The sequence below is a fragment of the Dromaius novaehollandiae genome, unplaced genomic scaffold (assembly GCF_036370855.1).
Source record: "Dromaius novaehollandiae isolate bDroNov1 unplaced genomic scaffold, bDroNov1.hap1 HAP1_SCAFFOLD_36, whole genome shotgun sequence".
Taxonomy (NCBI): Eukaryota; Metazoa; Chordata; class Aves; order Casuariiformes; family Dromaiidae; genus Dromaius; species Dromaius novaehollandiae.
In genome coordinates, this window is record NW_026991446.1 from 3472499 (window position 1) to 3492280 (window position 19782).

The 19782-nt window shown below is 51.8% G+C and overlaps 2 protein-coding genes across 2 annotated transcripts; both read left to right on the plus strand.

Moving 5' to 3' along the window:
• Nucleotides 1-7854: 7854 nt before the first annotated feature.
• On the plus strand, nt 7855-8995 carry LOC135326575 (olfactory receptor 14C36-like). The gene is made up of 2 exons (XM_064504390.1): nt 7855-7939; nt 8037-8995. The coding sequence occupies exons 1-2, from the start codon at nt 7855-7857 to the stop codon at nt 8993-8995; spliced, it is 1044 nt and encodes a 347-aa protein (XP_064360460.1).
• A 9069-nt stretch (nt 8996-18064) lies between these two features.
• Nucleotides 18065-19000, plus strand: LOC135326551 (olfactory receptor 14C36-like). The gene has a single exon (XM_064504366.1). It carries the CDS (start codon nt 18065-18067, stop codon nt 18998-19000), a length of 936 nt encoding a protein of 311 aa, XP_064360436.1.
• Nucleotides 19001-19782: the final 782 nt, after the last annotated feature.

Here is a 19782-nt window from a genome sequence, read left to right on the forward strand (position 1 = left end):
GGATCATTCAGAAGTTTGTGAGGTGACCAGCTCCCAACTCTGCAGCTGCTGAAGCTTGAGAACGTCCCTACAACCAGTCTTCCTCCACTTCCTAGTCTTGGCACAGTCCTGGGGTGACTCTTGCAGAAGGGAGACTCCATGCCCCTTGGATACTGTCAGAGATGGGGCTTTCCAAGTCACTGCAAAAGGAAGGACTCCTTTACTTCTTTGGGTTGCTTATCCAGCCTGTGGCACCCCCTCTGTGACGCCGTGAGCCCAGCTGTGCACCCTGAGGTCTCTGCCCTTTCTCTGCCCTGTCTCCTGGGTGTCTGCCCAAAGTCTTGCCAGTGCACCAGGGCCATGGGAAGTGTTGCTTGAGAGAGCTCACTTGAAGCTATGACATGTTGTGGAGCTGAAGACCTGATGGAAGCTAGTCTGGGATGTGGCCATGCACCCAGGAAGGTCTCTGGGGAGAGCAGTGGGTTTGGAGCGGGTCTGATGGGTTTCCCTCGACATCCCTGCATACTGAATGAGTGCTCTGAGTGTCCAGGAAGATCCCTCTTCTCTAGGGGCTTGCCTCAAGGCTTTTCCAGACTTTTGTACAGAAACACAACCTGGTCCAAGATGCCCAAGAGCAGCACAGCCCCCAGCATAGTGCAGGACCCCCAGGAGCTGTATGGCTCTCTCTTGTGTTTCCTCATGTCCTACATTAACAATTTCTAACATCACTTTACAGCACACTATCCGGGCACTGTAACACTGTAACTCCTTCCATTACTCTTTGTTCATTCCCATACTGCGCTGCCGATTTGCGCTTTGGGGAGTTTAAAGCTTGCTCCGTCTTTCAGTAGTTTGTTCCTCTGGGCAAGTCCTTCATTCTGTTTCTATCTAGCATTTCCTATCTATCCAAAACATTTCTAGCCAGGCTATCTCTTGTGGAAAGGGGACCTCATTGGAGGCAGCTTGGACTTAGCATACAGTTGAGGAGTGTAATTAATTTTACTAAACTATAGCATGCCTTTTTTTGTTTTTTTCTGGCTTGCAATTAAGAAAAATTCTTCTGTGTCTATTTGCAGCTCGTTCTCTAAGGAAAGCAGGAGGAACTGGGGCATATGAGCTGTAACATTCAGTTGCAGACTTCAGTGGAGAAAGGTTTCACTTTAACAGGAGTGATGCAAGTCCCAGGTGGCTGAGTCCCAGAAAAGGCAGGTTTAAGGAGATGGGGAAGAAGATTGCCCACACAGTGTCTGACCTCTGGGACACTGCTTTTCTTGCATGTCCACACTTCATTAGGAGACACTCTGGATCTATATCATTTGGAGAATGTTGCTGTCACTTATTGTGAAAGCTGAATAAGAATACTAATCATAAAAACCTTAAAAAGCAGAAATACCTTTACACTATGTTCTAACTGAAGTCACTGTCTTTCAGCTACACTGCTGAAACCAATTAGCCATACATTACTTGAAGAAAATTATAGGGAGAGACGTGGTTCATCGGGGCTTTTTGCATTGTAATGAGCCCCATGGTGTATTTGGTGCTGAGCCCATGAACCTCAGGAGATTGAGCAAAATGTTCAAGTCAAAGTCAGAAAAAAATCCCAAACTTTTGTAGAGTGTTAATAGATCCCACTGAGGGTCATTAGCAGGAAAGACTCGCTGGAGGCTGATTAGAGCAGAAAATTGTAATCACTGATTACAGGTAGGCAAAGGCAATGTGCAGGTGGCTCTGATACCATGTTAACCCTTGGTGTGTTTTTCAAGCAAAATGGCCAAGCATGGACACTGAGAGCCTGGGAAGGGAGATCCTTTCCCCCACGTGTTTTTCATGGCTCTTCCTGGGGGCAGCGTGCAGTTGGGGGTGTGCAATATTCATGCAAGACAATGACATGAGACCTGCTGGGCTCCGCAAGGGGACAAGGGGACAGTGAGGCCCTGGTGTCTACTCACAGGCCTCAGTGGCAGAGACAACAATCATAGGGGACAAAGACATCAGGTCTGTCGGAGGCTTTCAGCCTGTTTTAGGCAGTTGGCCTTTCTTGCTGCCTGGGCACACTGCTGTCTGACTAATTTGCATACTAACTGGTGTGCAAGTATAGTGTGGGAGAAAGTGTCAAAAGCCTTCCTAAACTTGAGTTAACTGACATTCACTGTTCTCTGTCCATCCACAAATACAGTTCTTTTAGCACTGAAGGGCATGAGGTTGGTGTGGCTCACATCATTTCCCCTCAGTAAATCTATGCTGACTGTTCCCCCTCACCTTCTTCTCCTTTGTTTACCTAGAAAGGGGATCAGAGAAGACTTGGTCCATGACACTCTCCTGATCAAAGTGAGGCTGAATGGCCTGTAGTTCTCCAGCTTGTCCTTGCGGCCTTTTTTGAAGATGGATGCAACGTTTGCCTTTTTTCCAGTCATTGGGACCTCCCTGAGTCTCCACAGCTTTCCAAGATGATTGACAGAGGCCTTATTGGATAGCAGCCAGCTCTCTCAGCACCCTTAGCTGCAGCCCATCCAATCCTGTAGACCTGTGTTCTTGCAAATAATTCCTGACTCAAGCCTCAGGCACTGCTGGTTGTTTTTCTCCTTGGAAGTCCTGAACTCTAAGCACAATGGCCTGGGAGACCTTCTTGGTGGAGGCTGAAGCAAAGGCATTGAGTTCCCCAGACCTATCTGCATCTGCTGATACCAGATTCCCTGCCCCATTCAGCCATGGGCTCACATTTTCCTTGTTTATGCTTTTATTGTTTCTGAAGGAATAGCAGATCATCTTTGTGCCTTTGACATCCCTTCGAAGCATCAATATTACAGGAGCTATGGCTTTCCTAACTGCTTCCACACTCCCCTGGACAATATTTCTAAATTCTCCCTTTGTAGCCTCTCCCTTCTGCCCATTCCTGTGCTCTGCCTTCTTGTACTGGAGCTCAGTGGCAAGTTCCCTGTTTCGCCACCCTGTCTCCTGAGATGTCTATTTGTTCTCCTGGGTATCAGTATGGGCCATTCTTGAGCTTGGAGCATGCTGTCCTTAAAGACCTGCCAGTTTTCCTGAGCTGCTTTGCCCTTCAGAGCTGCCTCCCAAGGGATTCCTACACCATTCCTCCCCCCAATAGGCCCAAGTCTGCTCTTCTGATATCCAGAGTCTGCATTCTGCTCCTCTTATTCCTCACTCCCCTCAGGATTAGACACTCCACCATCTCATGGCCACTGCAGGCAAGGCTGACATTGGTTATCACATCCCTGGTCAGTTCTGCCTTCTTTGCAGGTTCCAGGAAAGTGTCACCCTTGTTGACCTGCCTGGCTTAGCTGTGCTCGGAGTTGTCCTCCACACCCTCCAGAATCCTCCTGGACTGTTTGCACCGTGCTGCATTGCCCTCCCAATGAATGCCAGGGAGATTAAAGTTCCCCCCATAAGAAGCAGGTTCTGTGATCCACAGACTTCCTCAGGCTGCTTAAAGGTGTTGCAGTTCTGTGACAGCTTGTGCATCTCCACTTCCCCTTGTTTGTGCTGCAGGCTTTGTGCATTTGTGTATATTTGGGCTGCAGAACCTCAGCTGTGGCACCAGGGCTGAGTGCAGACCTGTCACAGTGAAACCTGTTCCCCAGAGCCAAGGACACCACGTATGCAAATGCCCAACTTCAGCCCAGAGACCTGCTGGTGTAGATAGCAGATGATGATATAATGATGATATGAGGCTCCCACTAAGAGAGCAAACCCTGCAGTAGCCAAGGCCAGAGAGAAAGAGAGCTGGGCCACGCAGCTGTGGCAGGAGAGGTTTTTTGTATCCAAGATGACTTTGCAGCTCCTTGGGGCCTGTGATAGAAGTTACCAGATGTCCAGGAAGGACAAGGTGCCACTGAGAACATCCTTGGGCCTGAACAGCCTGCAGTGTAGCCACGCTGTAGCTGCATCATTAGTACAGTCCCTGTTCACATAACTGGGGGGTGAGAAAAGCTTTAAGGAGAGGAGAACTAGATGGATTTGAGAGTGTAGGCATGTGTGTGGAGACCTTGGTGCGATGTGCCTTCCATCTTTGCTGCATGCTCGGATGTAGATGCAATAGACTTTGCCTAAAGGCAGTGGTGGGAATCCCTTGCTTGGGAAAAGCTAGGAGACTCAAGATGCCCTGGGGTGTTTGTCCAGCTACCACTCCAGAAGGGCATGATTTTCCTGTAGGTCCTGAGCTGTATCTGCTAGAAACATGGTGGTTGTGCTGGACACCACGTGCACATGACATGGCCCTGCAGGCCTGTTGTCATTGCATTAAACCAACTGTCTGCACTGAATTACATCAGCTGTTTGCAACATCAGGATCTGCACAGGTCTCAGCTTCAGGGTGAGCGGAGTTCTTGCAGTAATTGGCAGCTAGTGCCATTTCAAATGGCCAAGGAGATTCTCCACCTGGCAGCTGATGCCCCAGAAAGATGTGGGTTTCAGAGCTGTTACATCAGAGCAAGGAGACATGTCTTGGACCACCTCTGACACTCCAAATGTCAGAAGCTGTTTGTGTATGAACAACTGACTCCCACCCTCCATCTCCATTGATTACAATGGGAGCTTAGACAAGAAGCAGACAGTCACACTCTGCACCCCAACACCTGGACAAGGGGAATCCCACCTGCTGTGAGTTTGTGGAGTGCACAAGAGGGAATTGAATCCTACTCCATATTGGGAGCTTCCAAATCAGTATTTTACGCCTAGCTTGACTCCTCTAAACCAATTGCTAAGGCATGAATAAATGAACTCCCTTCTTGTCCCTGCCTAGGTGTCCTGTCTTCTTATGAGATGGGAGCTGGCTCTTCCAGAGTGGGACAATTCCACCTGTCCCGAAAACCATCTTGTGATGAGACAAACTGGAATGCTGAACTCAGTCTCTCTCCCCTGTTTAGGGAGGGACCATCGGTGATTATTTTAGTCCACTTCAGTGGACATTTTCCAGGGGTGACCACACGGTCTTTCAGGAGATGTCAGCCCTGGAGCCCCGGGAACTTCTTGGAGGTGCACAGGGCACGGGAAAGTCACATCTTTGCTGGGCCTGGCTCCTGGGACTGCAGGAGCCCATGGCAACCTGGCAGGCACTGCAGAGAGACAGCTCTGTCCTGATGCAGCTCCTCTTAAAGGAGCAGCAAGAGTCAGGGCACTGCCTGCAGGGGCCAGGATGAGATAAGCTACTCTTAACTTAAAGGTAGTTGGGAATGGGAGGATGGCTGAGAGTTCACTGTAAGGAGAAATCTTCACCACCCTTGACACAGTAAGTCTCTGGCTGCAGGGCAATGCTGCTGTGGTTCCCGGAGGGCTCTTCTGAAGCTGGCACCTTCCATAGCTGAGAGGGTCTGTCAGGGCAGCTCTGCCAGCTTCTCCTGTTTGGAACAGGTGGTGCTTTAGAGCAGAGATTCCCAGCCACACCGTCAGACTGACAAGGCATCACAGCTACTTTCTTCAGGGGGTGGTGCAGGGGTGTGAAGCCAGGGAGGGCACCCAGGTCTGCCCAATGCTGCATTTCAGAGCAGTGTCCCTGTGCCCCAGCGTACTGTGTGCCCAGGGGAGCAACTCTGCTGCCTGTGAGGGCCATCACTCAGCGTCAGCACCCTGTGGTGCTGCAGGGAGAAGCTGTGGGTGGAAGGAGTGACCCCCATCAGGGCAGGTTCCTTCTCCTGTTGAGAGGGTGCTGCATGGGTCAGGGCTGCTCTCAGCTCCAGCTCACCCCCAGGACACTTCCTGAAGGGGACTTCTCAAGAGGAAAGTATATGCTGGTCATACCTGCAAAGGGCAGAGCTTTCCTTCCTGAGTCTGTGCTTAATCTCCTCATCTTTTGACAGGGCTGGAATGGAAACAGAGTTTAGACAAGAAACCATGACTCCTGAATTGTTGCACTGAGAGATCGAAAGGTCTGCAAGGAACCTCAGCAAATCCCTCCACTCACCCCTCTGCCTATGAGCAGCACCACCATAATCTTTATTAGCCTCCTCAGGGTTGGTCTTAGCTGCTTCTTAGCACCTACAAACCTGGAGATATCTGCCCCTGGGACAGTGCCAGGCAGCAGCAGTATGATGCATGAAAGGGAGGAAGCTTCTCACAGGAAAGGCTGTGGGAGGGTGGATGTGGGCAATTCCCTGACAGTTTCTGCAATGCAGATGCCTTCCCCTGAGCCAGCCCCTGTGTCTCCTCTGCCACCTAGCAGAGCCTCTGCCCTCAAGGCCAAAGCATCCAGGGCAGGAGACACCTCCTTTGCAGTCCAGGCTCCAGGAGAGCAGAGATGCGTCTCTCCTGTAGGTGCCCATTTTACCACTGCCTGACAGAGTGGCTGAGAGCAAAACCTCCTCTGCAGGGGGATGTGCACAGCTGAGTAAGATGCAGGCTTTCCTGCATGCCCTGGATCTGGAGGTGTTTGCATGGGAGCGAGGGGACCAAGACTCCTCCTAGCCTGTGGGTCTTTGGGTGATGCAGTCTGTAGGGCTGGGGAATGCACCAAGTCTCCCTAAGGAGACATCCTCTTTTGGGACATGTACTAACCTGAACAGTTTTGCCCCTCAGGATTCTCTAGGAATGCAAAAAGCCAAGGATTTCTATCCCTTCAATAGATGTGCCCCACGTGTGGTGAGTAAGCCCCTCTGCTACAGCCCTTCTTCTGGAGAACGGGTTGGGAGGATGTTGCAGACCCCTTCCCCATTAGGAGTAGGGGCTTAATTGGAGAGAGGATGTGGACACAGAGCTTGTCTGTACGCCCTGCCCCACAACCCCTATTGTAGCTGCAGATGTGGTGCAGATGGTAAGCTGATGTGAGGATAGGATCTATCTTAGTGGAAGGGAGGCCTCTGCGATGGTCCCTGTAACCCCTGCCTTCATGTGCCTGTTTTCCTCCCTTGCACCGGGTGGGAGCTGGTGGTGAATGACTTGGATACAGACACCTCTGTTCAAAAGGGTGGAAGAGGAGATGAAGAATTCCTCCCAGGGTTGTTCTCTTCCAGAGGCTGATGGGCTGGATGCTAATGTCATCTCTCCCTGCACGACATGGAGAGTATCCCCACGGGGTCACTGCATGAAATCCCCCTCACTCAGCTCAGGGCATCCATCCCCAGAAACTGCCCTCCCCACCCCACCCCCAAATACATGTTGCTGTCTGCTTTCTCCATGTACCCAGTGTGGCATATGGTGAGAGCTAAGGGACTGAAGTTACAGATGAGTTTCAAATATGAAAAATCTGTTTTGATCTTGAGTCATGCTTGTTGTTTGGCTGGGTACCAGGGCTACGCTTGTGTGCATACCCCGAACACTTCAGTCATTAGCTCCTTGCCTGGCCTGAGAATTTCCTGGCCAGTCATCTGCACAGATGGGAGAGCAAGTTGTCATGAGACAATGGACCAACATGAAACTAGGTGATTGACTGGACCTAGGCAACTAAATATTTGACTGAGAGTTATGGCAGCCCTGCAGGTGGGAATTTCTGAAGGTTCTAGAAATTTCCCAAGTGGCAAATCCTGCTGTGTCTAGTCCAATTTATACGCTGAAATGTGTTGATAACCATCCTGGCTGGAGTGTCTCTAAGTGTCCTTGCTGCAAAAGTAATCAGAATGTGCATAGCTAAGACATCTGTAAATATTCCATACAAGGTTTTCCTGAACAGTTTTCCCACACAGTCTGTGGTTAAGGTGTATCAAGAGCAATGAATTATGCCTGTGCTGAGTGGTCACATGGGTCCCCAGCCAATTGGATTAGGACTGAGCCAACCAGGGGTTCAGGAGTCTCACCTACTCCAGCTCACAACACTGCAAGGACACTTTGTCACTGCACAGAGGACACTTTGTCACTGCACAGTGACTGACCATCCTGCTTTGATTCTGAGTGTCCGTGTAACAAGCAGGGCTGACTACTCTGGAGCCCATGGACAGAGGACACTGTTCCCCATGGTATACTCAGAAAGTGGAGATTAGAGCAGAAGTAGAGGAGGTGAAGGAAGGTCCTACTGGTAAGGAGGAAGGACATGTGGGGAGTTGCTCTGAGAAATGCTGTGGGTTTGTTCACAGTGAGTCCTAACTTGTCAATGTCTTTTCCTCCCTGGACAGTCCCCTCTGCCCAGAGGAAGCAAATGTCCAACAGCAGCTCCTTCAACGAGTTCCTCCTCCTGCGGTTTGCAGAGACACAGGAGCTGCAGCTCTTGCACTTCTCGCTCTTCCTGGGCATCTACCTGGCTGCCCTCCTGGGCAACGGCCTCATCATCACAGCCGTAGCCTGCGACCACCGCCTCCACACCCCCATGTACTTCTTCCTCCTCAACCTCTCTGTCCTGGACCTTGGCACCATCTCCACCACTGTCCCCATATCCATGGCCAATTCCCTGAAGAACACCAGGGCCATTTCCTACTCAGGATGTGCTGCCCAAGTCTTTTTCTTTGTCTTCTTTATGTCAACAGAATATTTCCTTCTCACTGCCATGGCTTATGACCGCTTCATTGCCATCTGCAGACCCCTGCACTACGGCATCATCATGGGCAGCAGAGCCTGTGTCAAAATGGCAGCAGCTGCCTGGGCCAGTGGTTTTCTCCATGCTCTGCTGCACACTGGGAACACATTTTCAATACCACTCTGCCAAGGCAACACAGTGGACCAGTTCTTCTGTGAGATTCCTCAGATCCTCAAGCTCTCCTGCTCAGGTGCCTATCTCAGGGAAGTTGGGGTTCTTGTGGTTAGTGGCTCTTTAGCCTTTGGGTGTTTTGTTTTCATTGTGGTGTCCTACGTGCAGATCTTCACTGCTGTGCTGAGGATCCCCTCTGAGCAGGGCCGGCACAAAGCCTTTTCCATGTGCCTCCCGCACCTGGCCGTGGTCTCCCTGTTTGTCAGCACTGCAACGTTTGCCTACCTGAAGCCCCCCTCCCTCTCCTCCCCATCTCTGGATCTGGTGGTGGCTGTTCTGTACGGGGTGGTGCCTCCAGCAGTGAACCCCCTCATCTACAGCATGAGGAACAAGGAGCTCAAGGATGCACTGAAGAAACTGATTCAAGAGGTACTAGCTCAGCAGCAATGAGCTGCCCATCCCTCTTCACAGGTGGTTTCTAATTTTCTCAGATAACTCTTGTGCTTTGGGCATTGTATCTGTGATAGTCATGTTTGTACAGAGATATTTGAATTCATCCCACTTCCCCAGCAGCAGGAATCCCCCAGTCTGTCTGCCTGAGAGGCCTTCTGTAAATGTGTCCATCCCTGTGTCAGAGCTGGCCGGTCTCTAATAAAAGGGGATTTCCTCAGTGCTGTGCTTGAAGGTTGGGCTCTTCTTCCAAAGCTGGAGATAAGAATTTGCTCAAGGACTTTCACCATGAAAGGACCTGTTGGTTTTCTAGGGCTCTCCATCAGCTCAGGGTGATGAGCTCATGGGGTGCTGTGTTAGGGAATGAGGGCTGCATTCAGCTCTCACTTGTGGGTGCCCAGTGCTCCTGGAGGTGCTGAATGGTCAAGCAGCATCTGCCTGGGACTGTCTGCCCTATGACAGGGCTGGTGACAGATGCCCACAGTGGGGACCCAGCAGGCAGAGGGAAGGGAGCCTGGAGAGTGGTTCATGTCACCTTCAGTGGGCTGCTTCTAGGGACACACCTGAACACAGCCTGAGCCATGTGAAATGCCCTGTGGCTGCTCAGAGCATCATCCACACCACAGACCCCTTGGTAGGGGGTTGTCAGGTGCAATGATGCCCGTCCAGCTGGGTCTGCTTCTCACCCCAACCACCACTGCCAGTGCAGAGTCACCCCGTGGCCCTGGGGCACCACAGCCCACTCGCTCTGCAGAGCAGCACCGCCAGCTCGGGGCCCTGCGGGGAGCACAGGGGAGGCTCCAGGAGTGGCCAGGCAGGCCAGCACTGATGCCCTCCCTGGGGTGAGGACACACACCGGTGGGTTTGTGGGGCAGAGCCAGGTCTCGTGGAGGGGAAGCAAGACATGCCGGGCACAGGAGAGTGGAGGCCATTTGCAGCCCTGGATGCACAGCCCAGGTTTATGGGTGAGTCTTGCTGTGCGGCCAGCTCGTTCCTGCTGGGCTCAGTGCCTGTATGGAGGGGAAGAGCCAGGCCTAGGCAGCCTCTCTCCTGGCCCAGACCCCAGCAGGCCCTGGGGACGGCTGTGTGCTAACCCCTGCGTGGGACATGGCCAGGGTTGGGCAAGGTGCAGAAACTGTGGAGGCTGCCAAAGCAGGAGGGCTGTGGGGGGACGGGACACCGAAGGCTGTCACAGGGACTGTGCCAGGGGGATGTTGGCCTGGCCCATGAGCTCTTGTTCTTGCTCCATCTGTGCTGGAGCCAAGGCTGAGGACCAAGAGGTCCCTGAGGCAAAGCTGTGCTCCTTGGGGAGCTGCCCTGAGCACCACAACAGGCAGAGCACGCTTCTTGTATGTCCCCATCCTGCTGGGAGGGTGGCACAGGTACAACCCCTCCCTGCAGCCCCCACTGGTTCCTGCCCACCTGCCCCTGCCAACCTGCCCCTGACAACCTGCCACCACCCCCGTGCTGCCTTGTCCTCTGTCCCTCTTCTCCACACTGCAGGGACCAGTGATGCAGCAGGAGCTGGCACAGCCCCACAGCTGCTGCCCGGCCCCTGGCCCTCTCCTCCTGCCTGCCAAACATTACGTCCATCTTCAAGAAGGACAGGAAAGAGGATCTGGGGAGTGATGGGCTGGTCAGTGTCACCTCAGGCCCTGGGAAGCAAATCTTCCTGGAGCTGGTTCCAGCCACATGAAGGGGTTGGGAACAGCCAGCACGAAGTCATCGAGGGCAAATTGTGCCTGACCAACCTGACTGCCTTCTGTGGTGGGATGACTGGCTGCGTGGACAAGGGGAGCGCAGTGCATGCACTCCTTGAATGTAGGAAGGCCTTTGACACCGTCTTCCATAACTTCTTTGTAACCAAACTGGGGAGAGGTGGGATGGAGGAGTAAGCAATGGAGGGTGTGGGAAATGAGCTGGAGGCCACCTGGCTCAAAGGGTGGAGAACAGTGGTACAAATCTCGAGGAGTCTTGAAAGACTTGGGGATTTGGCTGACAGAAACTTCATGACATTGTACAAGGAGAAATGGCAGGTCCTCTATCAGAGGGGGCAGAACAGCCTGTGCATCAGATTAGGCTGGGACTTGACCCGGAGAGGAGTGACCTGATCTGGAGAAGTTTTCCCATTTCCCATGCATTTTGCCCAGCTCTCCCTCTGGCTGAACCTAACCTGAGCCTAGGGAAAGCCATTTCTCCTGCCTGGGCCTCTTTTGGGCCTCGGGCTTTTCAGTGTGCCCTCAAAGCGGTGCTTCTTGCCTGGGAGTCGCTAAAGCCACTGGCAACCTGGACATACCCAGCTGCCACCCAAGCACCTGGATCCCTGGATCTCCCACGTTTTTGACCCTGGTTATCTCAGGACATGCCCACACACCACAGTGCTGCTGTCCAGGCTCCGGTGCAGAGCCTGGAAGGCAGTGCAATGCCTCAGGACCTGCATTTGGGCTCATTTAGAAGTTTGTGAGGTGACCAGATCCCACCTCTGCAGCTGCTGAAATTTGAGAACATCCCTGCAACCAACATTCCTGCTCTTCCTAGTCTCTGCAGAGTCCCAGGGTGACTCTTGCAGAAGGGAGACTCCATCCCCCTTGAATACTGTCAGAGATGGGGCTTTCCAAGTCACTGCCAAAGGAAGGACTCCTTTACTTCTTTGGGTTGCTTATCCAGCCTGTGGCACCCCCTCTGTGACGCCGTGAGCCCAGCTGTGCACCCTGAGGTCTCTGCCCTTTCTCTGCCCTGTCTCCTGGGTGTCTGCCCAAAGTCTTGCCAGTGCACCAGGGCCATGGGAAGTGTTGCTTGAGAGAGCTCACTTGAAGCTATGACATGTTGTGGAGCTGAAGACCTGACAGAGGCTTGTCTGGGACGTGGCCATGCTCCCAAACCCTTCCTGCTCCTGGTCTGAGGGCCCAGGAAGGTCGCAGGCTTGAGAGCTGTGGATTTGGTGTGGGTGGGATGGGTTTCCCTTGACATGCCTGAGTCCTGCCTGGGTTGCTCTGAGGGCCCAGGAAAATCCCTCTTCTCTAGGCGCTTGCCTCATGGCTTTTCCAGACTTTTGTACAGAAACACAACCTGGTCCAAGATGCACGAGAGCAGCACAGCCCCCAGCATGGTGCAGGACCCCCAGGAGCTGTGTGGCACTCTCCTCTTTTTCCACATGTCCTGATTACAATAAAAATTTCTAACATCACTTTACAGCACACTATCTGGGCACTGTAACACTGTAACTCCTTCCATTACTCTTTGTTCATTCCCATACCACACTGTTGATTTGCACCGTGGGGAGTTTAAAGCTTGCTCTGTCTTTCAGTAGTTTGTTCCTCTGGGCAAGTCCTTCATTCTGTTTCTATCTAGCATTTCCTATCTATCCAAAACATTTCTAGCCAGGCTATCCCTTGTGGAAAGGGGACCTCATTGGAGGCAGCTTGGACTTAGCATACAGTTCAGGAGTGTAATTAATTTTACTAAACTATAGCATGCCTTTTTTTGTTTTTTTCTGGCTTGCAATTAAGAAAAATTCTTCTGTGTCTATTTGCAGCTAGTTCTCTAAGGCAAGCAGGAGGAACTGGGGCATATGAGCTGTAACATTCAGTTGCAGACTTCAGTGGAGAAAGGCTTGACTTTAACAGGAGTGATGCAAGTCCCAGGTGGCTGATTGAGGGAAATGGCAGGGTTGAGTAGATGGGGAATAAGATTGTCCGTACAGTGTCTGACCTCGGGGAACACTGCTTTTCCTGCATGTCCACACTTCATTAGGAGACACTCTGGATCTATATCATTTGGAGAATGTTGCTGTCACTTATTGTGAAAGCTGAATAAGAATACTAATCATAAAAACCTTAAAAAGCAGAAATACCTTTACACTATGTTCTAACTGAGGTCACTGTCTTTCAGCTACACTGCTGAAACCAATTAGCCATACATTACTTGAAGAAAATTATAGGGAGAGACATGGTTCATTGGGGCTTTTTGCATTGTAATGAGCCCCATGGTGTATTTGGTGCTAAGTCCATGAACCTCAGCTATTGCGAGGAGATTGAGCAAAATGTTCAAGTCAAAGTCAGAAGAAAATCCCAAACCTTTGTAGACCGTTAATAGATCCCACTGAGGGTCATTAGCAGGAAAGACTCGCTGGAGGCTGATTAGAGCAGGAAATTGTAATCACTGATTACAGGTAGGCAAAGGCAATGTGCAGGTGGCTCTGATACCATGTTAACCCTTGGTGTGTTTTTCAAGCAAAATGTCCAAGCATGGACACTGAGAGCCTGGGAAGGGAGATCCTTTCCCCCATGTGTTTTCCATGGCTCTTCCTGGGGGCAGCGTGCAGGTCGGGGTGTGCAATGCTGAATGCAGGACAATGACATGAGACCTGCTGGGCTCCGCAAGGGGACAAGGGGACAGTGAGACCCTGGTGTCTACTCATAGGCCTCACTGGCAGAGACAACAATCATAGCGGACAAAGACATCAGGTCTGTCGGAGGCTTTCAGCCTGTTTCAGGCAGTTGGCCTTCCTTGCTGCCTGGGCACACTGCTGTCTGACTAACTTGCACACTAACTTGTATGCAAGTATACTGAGGGAGAAAGTGTCAAAAGCCTTCCTAAAGTCAAGGTACACAGTGCTTTTAACACAGAAGGCCATGAGGTTGGTGAAGCATCATTTCCCCTCAGTAAATTTACGCTGACTGCTCCCAGTCACCTTCTTCTCCTTTGTTTACCGAGAAATGGGATTGGAGAAGACTCGGTACGTGACACACTCCTGTCACCCTTGCTGACCTATCTGGCTTAGCTGTGCTCGGAAGGTGTCCTCCACACCCTACAGAATCCTCTTGTACTCTTTCTACCCTGCTGCATTGCCCTTCCAGGATATGCCGGGGCGATTAAAGTCTCCCCATAGGAGCAGGGTTCTGTGATCCACAGACTTCCTCAGGTTGCCTAATGTGGCTTTTGTAGTTCTGCAGCAGCTTGTGCATCTCCCCTTCCTCTTGTTTTGTCGTCCAGGCTTTGTGCATTTGTCTATATTTGGGCTGCAGAATCTCAGCTGTGGCACCAGGGCTGAGCACAGCATTGTTGCTGTGAAGCCTGTTCCGAATAACAAAAGACACCGTGTATGCAAAGGCCAAAGTTCAGCACAGAGACCTGCTGGTGTAGAGAGCAGATGGTGATATAGTGATGGTATGAGGCACCCACTTAGAGAGCAAACCCTGCAGTACCCAAGGCCAGAGAGAAACAGAGCTGGGCCATGCAGCCATGGCAGGAGAGGTGTTTGGTGCCTGAGCTGAGTCTGTAGCATCTGTGCCCAAGGTGACTTTGCAGCACCTTGGGGCCCGTGATGGAGGTGACTGGATGTCCAGGAAGGACAAGGTGCCCCTGAGAAAGGTGTCCCTGGGCCTGAAGAGCCTGTGATCCAGCCATGCTGCAGCTGAATCATTAGCACAGTCCCTGTTCCTATCATTGGGAATGAGAAAAGGCTTAGGGAGAGGAAAAAGAGCAGGGTGTGAGAGTCTAGGCATGTGCGTGGAGACCTTGGTGTGATGTGCCTTCCATCTTTGCAGCATGCTCGGATGTAGATGGCATGGACTTTGCCTAAATGCAGCAGTCAGGATCCGTTGTCTGGGAACAGGTAGGAAATCTGAGATGCCCTGGGGCACTTGCCCAGCAACCACTCCAAGAGGGCATGGTCTTCCTTTAGATGCCATGCTGTACCTGCTAGAAACGTGGTGGTTCTATTGGACACCCCTTGCATTTGACAGCCCTGCAGGCCTCTTATCATTGCATTAAATCAAGTGTCTGCCCTGAATTACATTTGCAATGTTTGGAATCTGCATATATTTCGGCTTCCGAGTGAGGGGAGCTCTTGCAGTAGTAGACATCAAGTGTCATTTCAGATGGCCAAGGAGATTCTCCACCTGGCCCCTAGCTGATGCTCCACAAGGATGCGAGTTTCCTAGTTGCTCCATCAGAGCAAGGGACACCGGCACACATGTTGGACCACCTCTGGCACCTCAAATATCTAAAACTGTATGGGTGTAAACAACTGGCGCCCACCCTTCATCTGCACTGATCACAGTGGGAGCTTAGAAAAAGAGATTGACTGCAGACACCCATTTTATGCACCCCAAAACCTGGGCAGGGGGAATCCCACCTCCTGTGAGTTTGTGGAGTGCACGGGAGGCTGAATGCCAGTCCATCCCAAGGGACTTCTCATTGGACATTAGATGTATTGATTTCTTCCTCTAAATCAGTCCTTGAAGCACAAGTCAATGAACTGGCTTCTTGCAGGTGTCCTGTCTTCTTCTGAGATGGGAGCAGGGCCTTCCAGAGTGAGACATTTCCACCTCTCTCAGATAACCATCCTCTGGTGAGAGCAACTGCAATCCTGAAATCAGTCTCTCTCCACTGTTTAGGGAGGGACCATCGGTGATTATTTTAGTCCACTTCAGTGGACATTTCCTTTGGGTGACCCTGCTGCCTTTCAGGAACTGTCAGCCCTGGAGCCCCGGGAACATCTCAAGGATGCACAGGGCACAGAGAAAGTCACGTCTTCAGCTGGGCCTCTGCTCCTGAGCTGCGCCTGGCTCCTGGGACTGCAGGAGCCCATGGCAACCTGGCAGGAGCTACAGAGAGACAGCACTGTCCGGGAGCACCTCCTCTTAAAGGAGCAGCAAGACTCAGGGTGCTGCCTGCAGGTGCCAGGATGAGATGAGCGACTCAGAAGTTAAAGGCAGTCCGCAACAGGAGGATGGCTGAGTGCTCACTGTGAGCAGAAATCTTCACCACCCTTGACACAGTAAGTCTCTGGCTGCAGGGCAACACTGCTGTGGTTCCTGGAGGGCTCTTCTGAAGCTGGCACCTTCCATAGCTGAGAGGGTCTGTCAGGGCAGCTCTGCCAGCTTCTCCTGTTTGGAACAGGTGGTGCTTTAGAGCAGAGATTCCCAGCCACACCATCAGATTGACAAGGCATCACAGCTACTTTCTTCAGGGGGTGGTGCAGGGGTGTGAAGCCAGGGAGGGCACCCACATCTCCCCAATGCTGCATTTCAGAGCAGTGTCCCTGCACCCCAGGGTGCTGTGTGCCCGGAGCAGTGACTCTGCTGCCTGCGAGGGTCGGCACTCAGCCTGCCCAGGGAGCTCCCTGTGGTGCTGCAGGGAGAAGCTGTGGGTGAAAGGAGCGACCCCCATCAGGGCAGGTTCCTTCTCCTGTTGAGAGGGTGCTGCATGGCTCAGGGCTGCTCTCAGCTCTAGCTCACCCCCAGGACATTTTCTGAAGGGGACTTTTCCAGAGGAAGGTATATGCTGGTCACACCTGCGAAGGGCAGAGCTTTCACTCCTGTGTCTGTGCTTAATCTCCCCATCCTTTGACAGGGCTGGAATGGAAACACAGTTGTTTAAACAAGAAACTGTGACTCCTAAACCATTACACTGAGAGATCAAAAGGTCTGCAAGGAACCTCAGCAAATCCCTTCAGCCACCACTCTGCCTACACGCTGCACCACCATAATCTTTATTAGCCTACTCAGGCTGGTCTTAGCTGCTCCTTAGCACCTGCAAACCTGAAGGTATCTGCCCCTGGGACAGTGCCAGGCAGCAGCAGGATGATGCATGAAAGAGAGGAAACTTCTCACAGGAAAGGCTGTGGGAGGGTGGATGTGGGCAATTCCCTGACAGCTTCTGCAATGCAGATGCCTTCCCCTGAGCCAGCCCCTGTGTCTCCTCTGCCACCCAGCAGAGCCTCTGCCCTCAAGGCCACAGCATCCAGGGCAGGAGACACCTCCTTTGCAGTCCAACCTCCAGGAAAGAAGATGTGCAGATGGTAAACTGATGTGAGGATAGGATCTATCTTAGTGGAACGGGAATCTCTGCAATGGGTCCTGTGACCCCTGCCTTCATGTGCCTATTTTCCTCCCTTACACCAAGTGGGAGCTGGGGGTGGTTGATCTGTTCAGAAGGGTGAAAGAGGAGGAGACGAATTCCTCCCAGGGTTCTTCTCTTCCAGAGGCTGATGGGCTGGATGCTAATGTCATCTCTCCCTGAAGGACTTGGAGAGTATTCCCATGGGCTCAAAGTATGAAATCACCCTCACTCAGCTCAGGGCATCCATCCCCAGAATCTAACCCCCCACCCCACCCCCAAATACATGCTGCTGTTTGCTATCTGCATGTAGCCAGTGTGGCAGAGCACATGGTGAGAGCTAAGGGACTGAAGTTACAGATGAGTTTCAGATATGAAAAAAGCAGTTTTGTTCTGGAGTCATACCTGTGGTTTGGCTGGGTACCAGGGCTACGCTTGTGTGCACACCCAGAGCACTTCGGTTATTAGCTCCTTGCCTGGGCCGAGAATTTCCTGGCCAGTCATCTGCACAGATGCACTGGTTGTCATGAGAGGATGGACCAACTTGAAGCTAGATGATTGACTGGACCCAGACCATTAAGTATTTGACCAAGAATTATGGCAGCCCTGCAGGTGGGAATTTCTGAAGGTTCCCCAGTGACAAATCCTGCTGTGTCTAGTCCAATTTGTAGGCCAAAATGTGTTGATAAACATCCTGGGTGGAGTGTCCCAAAGTGTCCTTGCTGCAACAGTGATCAGAGTGTGCATAGCAAAGACGTTTGTAAAAAGTCAAATACAAAGTGTTCCTGCAGTAATTGTCACATACTCTGGGGTTAAGGTATATCAGTAGCAATGAATTATGCCTGTGCTGGGTGGTCATGCGGTTCCCCAGCCAACTGGAGCCAACCAGGGGCTCAGGAGTCTCACCTACTCCAGCTGACAGCACTGCAAGGACACTTTGTCACTGCACAATGACTGACCATCCTGCTTTGATTCGGAGTGTCTGTGTAACAGGCAGGCCTGATTCCTCTGGAGCCCATGGACAGAGGACCCTGCTCCTCATGGTAGACTCAGAAAGCACAGACCAAAGCACAAGCATAGAAGGTGAAGGAAGGTCCTCCTGGTAAGGACAAAGGAAATGTGGCGAGCTCCTCTGAGAAATGCTGTGGGTTTTGTTCACAGTGAGTCCTAACTTGTCAATGTCTTTTCCTCCCTGGACAGTCCTCCAAAGCCCAGAGGCAGCAAATGTCCAACAGCAGCTCCCTCAATGAGTTCCTCCTCCTGGCATTTGCAGACGCACGGGAGCTGCAGCTCTTGCACTTCTCGCTCTTCCTGGGCATCTACCTGGCTGCCCTCCTGGGCAACGGCCTCATCATCACAGCCGTAGCCTGTGACCACCGCCTCCACACCCCCATGTACTTCTTCCTCCTCAACCTCTCCCTCCTCGACGTTGGCACAATCTCCACCACTGTCCCCAAATCCATGGCCAATTCCCTGTGGGACACCAGAGCCATTTCCTACTCAGGATGTGCTGCCCAAGTCTTTTTCTTTGTCTTCTTAATTTCAGCAGAATATTTCCTTCTTACCACCATGGCTTATGACCGCTTTGTTGCCATCTGCAGACCCCTGCACTACGGCACCATCATGGACAGCAGAGCTTGTGTCAAAATGGCAGCAGCTGCCTGGGCCAGTGGTTTTCTCCATGCTCTCCTGCACACTGCTAACACATTTTCAATACCACTCTGCCAAGGCAACACAGTGGACCAGTTCTTCTGTGAAATTCCCCAGATCCTCAAGCTCTCCTGCACAGACTCCTACCTCAAGGAATTTGGGGTTCTTGTGGCTAGTGTTTGTTTACTCTTTGGGTGTTTCATTTTCATTGTGGTGTCCTACGTGCAGATCTTCACTGCTGTGCTGAGGATCCCCTCTGAGCAGGGCCGGCACAAAGCCTTTTCCATGTGCCTCCCGCACCTGGCCGTGGTCTCCCTGTTTGTCAGCACTGACATGTTTGCCTACCTGAAGCCCTCCACCATCTCCTCCCCAGCTGTGGATCTGGTGATGGCTGTTCTGTACTCAGTGGTGCCTCCAGCAGTGAACCCCCTCATCTACAGCATGAGGAACAAGGAGCTCCAGGACACACTTAAGAAACTGATTCAGCTGGTACCAGTTCAGCAGCAATGAGCTGCTCATCCCTCTTTGTAAGTGACTTGAATTTATCTCAGACAACTCTTGTGCTTTGGGCATTGTGTCTGTGATAATCATGCTTGTACAGAATTACTTAAATTCATCCGCGTTCTCCAGAGGCACAAACCCTGTCTGTCTGACCCAGAGGCCTTCTGTGAATGTGTCTGTCACTGTGTCAGAGCTGGCCTCTCTCTAATAAAAGGGGATTTCCTCAGTGCTGTGCTTGAAAGTTGGTTTCTTCTTCCAAAGCTGGAGATAAGAATTCACCAAAGGGCTTTCACCTTGAAAAAGACTGTTGCTTTCTGGAGAGTCTCCAGGTCTCAAGGCGATGAGCTCATGGGGTGCTGTGTTAGTGAATGAGGGCTGGATTCAGCTCTCACTTGTGGGTGCCCAGTGCTCCTGGAGGTGCTGAATGGTCAAGCGGTGTCTGCCTGGGACTGTCTGCCCTATGACAGGGCTGGTGACAGATGCCCACAGTGGGGACCCAGCAGGCAGAGGACGGGAGCCTGGAGAGTGGTTCATGTCACCTTCGTTGAAAAACCCTGGGCTGGTTCTAGGGCCACACCTGAACACAGCCTGTGTTAAAGAATAGCGAACTGAAACTGTCAAGAGGTAGCCGCTTAGCACAACTTATATGAAACTTGCTTAGCATGAGTAGCTAAATCTGCTGAAGCCTTAGGCCGCACTTCTATAAAATAATGAACTTTTACTTAGTCCAGTAAGAAAAGGGCCTCAGAGCTGGTTCAAGCTAGGAAGATAAGGGAGTTCCAAGCAGTCTG

Excerpts from the sequence above, each read along its gene's own strand:
- LOC135326575 (XM_064504390.1), top strand. The coding sequence starts at position 7,855 with ATGGACAGAGGACACTGTTCCCCATGGTATACTCAGAAAGTGGAGATT. Across the intron at positions 7,940-8,036 it reads GGTGAAGGAAGGTCCTACTG|TCCCCTCTGCCCAGAGGAAG; the intron begins GTAAGGAGGAAG and ends CTCCCTGGACAG.
- LOC135326551 (XM_064504366.1), top strand. The coding sequence starts at position 18,065 with ATGTCCAACAGCAGCTCCCTCAATGAGTTCCTCCTCCTGGCATTTGCA.